The following is a 9,596-nucleotide window of genomic DNA, read 5'->3' on the forward strand; positions in this document are numbered from 1 at the left end:
CTTAGTTTATTGTGAATAAAAATTATGCTTCTACAAGGCAGCTAACTTATTAAGAGTTTTCTACAAAATTTATTTGAAAAAAAAGCTCTCCATGCTGAGAACCTAGGAAAAGAAGTTTTTTGATTGGAAGAATATCTCATGTGCCAAAAATTCATGATGAAGATTATTATTTGGGACTACTATTAAACATTGAGAAGGGTTGTATTTGCTATGAAGACATTAGAACAGTTAATGGTGTTGTATATCCAGCTTTCAAGGATGCATGTTATACGCTCGGTTTGTTACAAGATGACTGCGAATTTGTCGATGCAATTGTTAAGGCAAGTACCTAAGAAGGTTATTTGTGATGCTTTTGATGTCGAACAATATGGGTCGACTCGATTGTGTGGAAAATTCACTGGCAATAGTTTTCCGATGATATTTTATATGCAAAACAAAGGATTATGCAAATTGAGGGTGATGTATCTGTTTTTGCTTATTGTGTTCTTTATTTATCTACTATTTAAGTGTTAATTATATTTCTAATAATATTTCTTTTTCAAATGTAGAGTTGCACTTAAGCGAAGAAGAGATAAAAAGTCTTGCCTTTATGCAAGTTGAGTAGATACTTCAGGAGAATGGAAGATCACTCACAGACTTTCTCGGGATGCCAATTCCATCAAATTGTATTACCGCGAGCACTGATGATCGTTTATTGATGGAATAACTAAACTTTGATGTTGATTCTTTGACAAATGAGATGAATCATTGTTTGCAATTATTAACAGATGAACAACAACAAAGTGTATATGAGAGAATTATGGCTACAATTTATGGGACCAAATCAGGTTTCTTTTTCTATATGGATATGGTAGAACGGAAAAACATTTTTGTGGCGAACCCTTTCTGCTTCAATAAGGAGCTGTCGTGATACTGTTTTGAATGTGGCTTCAAATGAAATTGCGTCATTGCTTCTTCCTAATGGAAGAACTGCACATTCCAGATTTAAAATTTCACTCAGCATTACTGAGGATTCTATTTGTAATATGAAGTCAGGGAGTCCTCACGCTAAACTATTAGTAAAGGCAAAGCTCATTGTATGGGATGAGGCACCAATGATAAGTAAATATTGTTATGAAGTTTTTGACAAGTGTCTAAAGGATATTCTTCGATTCACTGTAGGTTATAAACAAAATTTGCCTTTGGGTGGAAAGGTCGTAGTGTTGGGTGGAGATTTTAGACAAATTTTACCCATGATTCCAAATGATTCGAGACAAGACATTGTTCAAACTGCAATCAATTCTTCATATCTTTAGCAATTTTGCATTGTTCTTGCTTTGACAAAAAATATGAGACTAACAATGGGTCTTGCTGGGCTTAACATTGATGATGTCAAAGAGTTTAGCCAATGGTTATTGCAAATTGGTGATGGCTTGGTGGGAGATTCCACCGAAGGTAAATCTCAAGTTGAGATTCTTTCTGAAATTCTAATTACCAATTTTGATTCTTATTTTGATGAGCTTATTAAATTTGTTTATCCTAATCTCTTGCAAAACATGGTTCATGTTTCATATTTCAAGCACTGGTATATTCTTGCTCCTACTTTAGAGGTTGTTGATAAAATCAATAATTACATGATGTCCAACCTCCCAAAAGAGGATAAAATATATCTGAGTTTTGATTCACTATGTGTTGAATAGGAAAATATGGAGGAAGAGTTGAATGTCTTTTCAACTGATATTTTAAATGGAATGAATTGCTCAGGATTACCACCTCACAAGCTAATTGTCAAGGAAGGTTGTTGAGGAATATTGATCAAGCATCTGGTTTGTGCAACGGTACTAGATTGTAAATTAGAAAAATGGAAAATCATGTAATTGAGGTTGTTACTTCGGTCCCAACATTGGACAAGTTGTCTTGATACCAAAAATTAACATGGTGTCCAATAATGAGACTTTGCTAGTGAAGTTTCAGTGTAAACAATTCTCTGTGATTGTTTCATTTGCGATGACAATAAACAAATTACAAAGACAAACATTGTGTACTGTTAGTTTGTATTTGTCTAGACCAGTGTTCACTCATGGACAATTATACGTTGCACTATCAAAAGTGCATAGTAAGCAAGGTTTGAGAATATTATTGAAAAATCATGATGACTTTGAAAAAGGATACACTTTAAACGTGGTTTATCGCGAAATTTTTTGGAACATGTAACCTGGTATACTTTCTAACTTAAATTAGCTATATCCTTGTAAAATTATGGTAATACTTTTATTTTAGTTAAAATAAGCTATATGAGTTCCATCGATTTATCACTCTTTGTGACATCAGAAAGTTCTTTTCCCTTTTTTGTAGGTGTTGGACATGATTTTTTCACATTTTAAGTAGGTTTATACAATTTTATTTTACTATTTTATTAATTTTTTGTATGTGAACCGGATCGGGTTGAAAATGCGATATGAGGGGATGATTCGGACGAAGAGTCCGCTCATATCGTGGGGGACAGTGACGAGGATACTCCGAGGAACCCACCTACACATCAGGGGTCATCCAGTTCTGGGATACATCAGCATCCTCCACATTTCTCAATGCTGAACTTGGAAGCCGTTGACCTGCAACCGGGCATAGATCCTACATTTGGAGGTCAAAGATTACATGAGGGACATCCTTATGTGAAATTTCAGGTTGACCAATCTTTCCAAACTAAAGAAGAAGTTGTGTTGATTGTAAAGGATTATAGCATCCGTCGTGGAGTTGAGTATAGGGTGATAGAGTCAGATCATCTCAAGTATCATGGGAGATGCAAGGAGTTCGGAAAAGGTTGCACGTAGTTGATTCGCATCACACTTCGACAACGAAAGAGTACTTGGGAAGTTAAAAGGTACAACGGACCTCACACTTGCTTGTCTACATTGAATAATAAACTACGAACCTTAAATTATATTTCTAAAATTTAAGTCTTAAATTTCAAATACTAAACTACAAAACTTCTAATTTTAAAATTAAAAATTAAAAATAAAAAATTTAAAGTTTAAAATTTAAAGTTTAAGTTTTAAATCTTAAATTTCAAATAATAAACTACGAACCTTAAATTCTATTTCTAAAATTTAACTCTTAAATTTCAAATACTAAACTACAAAACTTCTAATTTTAAATCTTAATTTTTAAATACTATATTTAAAAATTAACCTTACAAACCTTAAATACTATATTTAAAATTTGAACCTTAAATCTCAATTATTGAAGGATAAACATTCTACTTAAACATTATATCTTTAATGTTAAATTTTAAATCTTAAATTTCAAATACTAAATTACAAATCTTAAATTTTGTATTCTAATTACTATACCCTAAATACTACATATTATGTTATAAAATTTCATAACTAAAAGAAAACAAATTTATCTCTTTATTGATGCCATTAGCAACAGGCGCAACGCCATTAAGTCGGCACAGGCTGTCTTCGTTCGCCACGGTCTCGCGCTTTAGGAATTTCAAGTGCCCAAATCCTCTCCTAGCCTTTTCCTCCTTCATTCTCAATCCACAACTCTCTCTCTCTCTAAACAAACAACTTCTCTCTCTAAAATATTCATCCAAATGAAGAATTTGCTACTAAATCTAGCGGATATATAGGCAAGCATAAATCGCTATAGGGCAGTTTATGCAATTTAGGCATTCATGAAAAAATCGCTAGAGGGGTACCGCGATTTTTTCTTTGTCGTTTTCCAACGTAAACCGTTGCACCCCAACCACAGTTTACGTGCAAATCCAAATCTACTATACTTCTATCGTAGTTTCTATAATTTTATGAAAGTTGCATTTGTGTCTTCAATATATAAAAGTTGTATTTTAGTAATATTGATTTGCAAACAATTTATTTTGGTAACTTGTCTTTAGTTTAATTAATATTATGGTTTTGATTTTTTTTTTCTTTATTCATTTCAGGATTAAATTCTTCTGTGCATCCTTAATTCTCATCAGGTTGAGATGGCCGAGTTGGTCTAAGGCGCCAGATTAAGGTTCTGGTCCGAAAGGGCGTGGGTTCAAATCCCACTCTCAACATAACTTTTGTTTTAAATAAATTTTGTGCCTGGCAAGTGTGGAGCCCCCTATGATATCTGCTTTAAGCTGCAAGTCTCCAATTATCAAAGAGGCAGATAGCCAAGGGATAATGCGGGTGACATGCATGGCTTACACACCACTCACAAAACCACCCCATGCTCACTCTTATCACCATAGTTTCCATTATAGCCATGGCAGAAGCTTCAGGGCTTCCTCTGCTGCCCCTGGTGTAGACCTCAACACTCTCCAGTCTGCCATTACCAAGGTACTCGTGCTCACTCTTTATTTTCTTTTTACCAAAAATTCTAAATAGACAATATCATATATTTGGGTTTGTTAGGTGACTATCAAAACTCAATTCCTCTGTTTTGCATAAAAGGTTGAATACATTGGGCAAGAAACATTTTCTCAGTTAGTTGTTTAACTGCTGGACATTATTTTTCTCTTTTTGAATAATACCCAAGTTGGACATGAGGGTCATTAAAACCAAGCTTAAATGAACTTAGGTTGAATGAAGTTATTCAAATAATTTAGAATTTAGAGGACAAGAATATAAATTGTGTTTTGTGCAGAAAGACAGTAATGCTGTTAAAGAGGCACTTGATCAGCTCAGTGAAGTTGGTTGGGCCAAGAAATGGAGTTCTCAGCCATACGTTTCACGCCGCACGGTCAGTGTCCAATTCAAGTGTCCCTAATTCCTAAACATTAACCTTATCAACTAAATCCTGACTGCATTCATGGCCATAGGATGTTCAATTCCCCCCAGTTGTTAATATGTAGGCTTCATCTGTCTTACAAGTTTTGACCTTTCAAAATTTGTGCTCCAGACATCACTCCGAGAGCTGACAACTCTAGGAATTAAGAATGCCGAGAACCTTGCAATCCCAAGTGTCAGGAATGATGTGAGTTATGTACTTTTCTATCTTCATCATGTATGTATACAAGGGGATGAGACATGAGGAGTAGTACTTTGTAGTGTTTAATTCGTAAAGCTATTTAAACTGTACATATAGTAGCCAACCATAGACTTTGATTTTGAACCATAGCTCTTGGAGTTCTTGTGTCAGTGTCGCATTCTCGAAATTTTGATTTTTTTTTTTCCAAGTCCAATAAATAATAGAGATCTTTGGTGACGCAGGCAGCTTTTCTTTTTACTGTGGTGGGAACAACTGGATTCTTAGGTCTTCTTGCTGGCCAGCTTCCCGGGGTATCTCTCTCAGACACTTCTGTTTTGATATGCGTATCTTTTCAATGATCTCTACAGAAATTTCAGAGTATGATGGAGTCTTGTAGTATTGAAGAATGCATTTGTAATAACTAATTAAGTCATGATATAACTGATTGGGGAGAACCTGAGAGAAGTTAAATTGGAAAATTTAGCAACTTTTACCTTTTCTGCTTCTATGATGATCTTACCCTGCATATTATATTCTTGGAATTTCACTGGTGAAGAGTATAGTTGGGTGAAAATAAACATTTGAGAACCATTTTCCGTCTAATTTTCACCTTCCTGCTTTCCGCTTCCAATTCCATGTTGACTATCTTTTGATCTCTGATTAATGGTTGGTGATTCTTGTAGGATTGGGGTTTCTTTGTACCATACTTGATTGGAAGTATTTCCTTAGTAGTTTTGGCTATTGGTAGCATATCCCCCGGGTACATATGAATTTGGTTTACAATGGAACAGTGGATTTCTTTCTCTTCAGTGTGTGCTTTGACATTAACACTCCTCTCACTGACATGCTAGTGTAGGCTTCTCCAAGCAGCTATCAGCAGCTTTTCAACATTTTTCCCTGATTATCAAGAGAGGATTGCCAGACATGAAGCAGCACACTTCTTAAGTACTACTGACTCTTTACTTTCTTGGTCTATATACAAAAGGCTTCACATATATCTGTGACTTATCTTTGTTCATTCTAGTTGCTTATCTGCTTGGTGTACCCATTTTGGGGTATTCATTGGATATTGGGAAAGAGCATGTCAACCTTATTGATGAGAGGCTTGAAAAACTTATCTATAGCGGTCAACTTGATGCCAAAGAGCTAGACAGGTGTTTACTCTCAATTTTGAAGTAACTTCTTCAATAACCCAGTGTCAAACTAAGATTCATATGAATTAAAATTATAAAAAATAAACTCTTATTTATTTATTTATTTATTCAGATTGGCTGTTGTATCAATGGCTGGACTTGCAGCAGAAGGTTTGGAATATGACAAGGTGGTTGGTCAATCTGCTGATCTTTTCAGTCTGCAGGTTAAATCTATGTTAGCAAGATTAGATGGGAATGTCTAGTTTTGTATCTATCTTTTCTATAATTCAAATAATCCAAATTCTTTTTTCCTACAGAGATTCATAAACAGAAGCAAGCCACAACTCAGCAAAGATCAGCAACAAAATCTGACTAGATGGGCTGTAAGTTCTTCTTACACTTTAACCCTACATATAATGGCATTATGCGTATGCCTTTTAACTGTTTGAATTCATGCACCCCTTTCCCTTTAGGTTCTGTTTGCTGCTTCTCTCTTGAAAAATAACAAGGTAAGTCATGAAGCATTGATGGCATCAATGTCAAACAAGGCAAGCGTACTAGAATGCATTCAAACAATCGAGAGTTCAGCGTAGTTGGAAGGCCCTCTCTGCTAATCAAGGCTATTTTAACAGAGGCTATTTCTGCTTTGGATTTTCGGGGCTATTGAGTTATACGTGTCTTATAGCTTTCGTTCACACAATCTTTAGATTGGGATATTTGTAATAATGAACTCCACACAAATAGGGAAACTGCAAAAAAAGGAGCAGAAAGTGTTCTACTAATTCTTGTTAATATATAATGAATACCCATTTTTTCTTATGTTAAGATGTAATAGCTACACTCTGTCACTCTATGAACGATACTCCATTTTTTGAGGTAAAATACTTGAGAAAATTGCGTAATCAAATTTTGCTAAATTGGTAGCGATCATCGAGATAACTACAACTTTTATTAATATTAGAAGGAATCAAGTTTTAGCATCTTGAGTGTTGGTAACACCCATCTCAAAACAAATTTCTCCATCCTTCTACATATGCTTGAATAAAGGGAAAAAAGCTTTTAGGTTCAACATTCCCTTACAAACAAATTATACATGATATATGCGCATTATTTATTCTATCTATGTATTTTTTCATGAGAATCTAACTATGTCAATGGTAATTTTTTACACACAAGCGCCTTCAAAATGTAGTGTATATATAGATCACTGCTTTCCGATATCAAGTGTATGGTATAGATTATTATGTAGTTTGCATGCATCATGAATTGTTTGATCACAATTCATCAAGCCAATCACGAGGCTCAGTTTCATAGAACAAGCCGTCAACGATCTGGTCAATAACTGAATCGATGAAGCTGTTGCAGCTAACGGTGAAGATTTTACCCACTCTGTTGCGTGCACTTGAGAACCATGCGAATAGTGCCGCACACGTCACAGCACCCAAACACACCCCACCGGCTTCCGTTATTCCCTCAACGTCCATCTTCCTGAACACCGAGTTCCCCGTAACCATCTCCATCGTAACCGTCGCCGCAAACACCATCTACACACAAAAAAATTTCATTTTAACTTAATAATAAACTAAATAATTACTATAAAAACATAGTTGAGTAGTTGGTTAGTTAGTTAGTTAGTTACCATGGCGAGGCGACCGGAGATGATTTCGAAATCCTGGCTTTTCTTGGTGCTTTCGATGTACTCCGAGAGGGTGGCGAAGAAAGGGGACACGTCATTATTGCCGTCTATTCCGTCCTTCTTTATGACGCCGATTGGATCGGAACCGTAGGATCTGAGAGTGCACAAGCGCGGCTGCAAAACGATGTTGGTGCCTTCAGCCTCTGCCAGTTTGGGTTTGGGAATGGATATCTGTGCTGGGCCTGGTTGTTCCTTGGGCTGTACCGCTGATACTCGGACCGGGCGGAGTGCGCAGTGCGCCACACGCGTTGCAGATGCCATGAGAAAGAGAAAGAAAAAGGAATTCGGCGATGCGAGTTTGAATGAAGAGTGTGAGAGTTTAGAGTTGAATTAGGACCTAGAAGCTTCTTCTGTTGCTAAGGCGAGTGTGTATGTGTGGGGTACACATTATGGTTACGTGTGAGTTAGGAAGTTCGTTAACGTGGTTTTCGGGTAGCTGGGGTGGGGTCTTGGAAGTAGAAGCGTAAACGCTGAATACGTTGCACAGTGTAGTATCAGACAAATTTGTTGAGGCTCTCTTTCATTCTTCTCTAGTCTCACCTCCTCCTCAATCATTTCGCATAAATTCTCAACACTTATTTACCCTTAATAATAATTGTTAAACACTTGATAAGTAAGATGAAATAACTCGCTAAGCTTTATGTAGGTAACAAGTACATCATATAGATGAACCGGTGATCTTTAAGCTAGATTAATTGTATTTAAGAATGAACGTGAAACCTAACATTAAATTTTCAATCCCACGAATATAATATTCTTCTGAAATATTTGTACCCTTTTTGAATTTAAGAATTACCTAAATAAAATTATAAAAAATAGATTAGAGTATGATGTTGTCATCGTATTTCTATTTCAAATTCTTAATATTTCAAGTTTTATCACATGACTGTTACGATCATTAATGGTAGGATTATTTTAATTAGAATACTCGATCCGTTATTAACATATTCGAGTAGATTGAGGTTTTCTTTTGGTCCAATCCAGTGGTAAGATATAGCTACAAGAAGACGACAGTCATCAATAAGTTTGTCATTTCTAATGGTATAGGATGTATTTATAGGGATGCCAGAAAGATTTAGACATCATACTTAAATTTACATATTTAAAATATTATATATATTGTGAAGTTATTAAGTTACGATTAACTCCTCTTCTTATATCCTTTTAATGTTATAAGATGTTTTTTAGATTTAGTTGATTTAGAAAAACAAATTATTCTTTTCATGAATTGTTTGATATTTTATTATGGTATCTGTTTGTATCTAACTAGCGATATGTATTTAAGAGAAACCGAGATCCAAAGTGGATTATTTCTGACCAGGTTGGATGGGCAACCTGCAAAAGCATTTCGAAACTTAAGTCAGTAGTGCATTTGTTAGGAATTGAGAGTGTTGTATTTACCTGCTTTTGGAGTCTCCGTTTTATATGTTTTTCTAGTATCCGTTGAGTATTTATTGTCGGATGTACGTTTATGTTGCTTGTTAGCCGTTTTGCCGACCTGGCATTGCATTTGTGATTTAAGCTTTTCTACGCAACATTGGTAACGCTTGATTTATTGTAGCCAAAATCTCGCTATCCATAATTGTTCATTTCAGTATTCCAACTTGAGCTTCATGACTTTGCAACTTGTCAAGTATGTCCAAGTTTGATGGACCGGGCCCATTTTTGGGCCTTTTGAGGGGTTTCTTTTTTAGTCTTTTTTGGGCGTCAAAAAACCCCTTTGAAAAAATCGTTCAGTTTCTTCAAGCGGTTTTTACTTCTCCTTGGTTCCTGAACCGTCACCCACTCTCTTTTCTCTCTTCATCAATCAATCAATTTAATGAAGCATT

The 9,596-nt window shown here is 35.5% G+C and overlaps 3 protein-coding genes and 1 non-coding gene across 5 annotated transcripts; 3 read left to right on the forward strand and 1 right to left on the reverse strand.

Moving 5' to 3' along the window:
* The first annotated feature begins 231 nt into the window (after positions 1 to 231).
* On the forward strand, positions 232 to 1,295 carry LOC140177719 (uncharacterized). Its single transcript, XM_072210867.1, has 2 exons — positions 232 to 336; positions 855 to 1,295. The coding sequence occupies exons 1-2, from the start codon at positions 232 to 234 to the stop codon at positions 1,293 to 1,295; spliced, it is 546 nt and encodes a 181-aa protein (XP_072066968.1).
* Positions 1,296 to 3,961: 2,666 nt separating this feature from the next.
* Positions 3,962 to 4,042, forward strand: TRNAL-AAG (transfer RNA leucine (anticodon AAG)). Its single transcript has one exon. It is a non-coding gene; the product is annotated as a tRNA-Leu (tRNA).
* Positions 4,038 to 6,953, forward strand: LOC112733249 (uncharacterized). 2 transcript variants are annotated; one of them, XM_025782139.2, is made up of 10 exons: positions 4,038 to 4,307; positions 4,615 to 4,710; positions 4,870 to 4,944; positions 5,181 to 5,249; positions 5,622 to 5,698; positions 5,795 to 5,883; positions 5,963 to 6,092; positions 6,205 to 6,295; positions 6,389 to 6,454; positions 6,545 to 6,953. In XM_025782139.2, exons 1-10 carry the CDS (start codon positions 4,092 to 4,094, stop codon positions 6,662 to 6,664), a joined length of 1,029 nt encoding a protein of 342 aa, XP_025637924.1. In that variant the 5' UTR covers positions 4,038 to 4,091; the 3' UTR covers positions 6,665 to 6,953. The 2 variants fall into 2 exon arrangements, with proteins under 2 accessions (XP_025637924.1, XP_025637926.1); XM_025782141.2 differs by having other exon boundaries at positions 6,205 to 6,259.
* A 25-nt stretch (positions 6,954 to 6,978) lies between these two features.
* On the reverse strand, positions 6,979 to 8,378 carry LOC112733250 (stress enhanced protein 2, chloroplastic). Its single transcript, XM_025782144.2, has 2 exons — positions 7,711 to 8,378; positions 6,979 to 7,615 (listed from the first exon to the last, which is right to left on the reverse strand). Exons 1-2 carry the CDS (start codon positions 8,026 to 8,028, stop codon positions 7,346 to 7,348), a joined length of 588 nt encoding a protein of 195 aa, XP_025637929.1. The 5' UTR covers positions 8,029 to 8,378; the 3' UTR covers positions 6,979 to 7,345.
* Positions 8,379 to 9,596: the final 1,218 nt, after the last annotated feature.

The sequence above is a fragment of the Arachis hypogaea genome, chromosome 13 (assembly GCF_003086295.3).
Source record: "Arachis hypogaea cultivar Tifrunner chromosome 13, arahy.Tifrunner.gnm2.J5K5, whole genome shotgun sequence".
Lineage (NCBI taxonomy): Eukaryota > Viridiplantae > Streptophyta > Magnoliopsida > Fabales > Fabaceae > Arachis > Arachis hypogaea.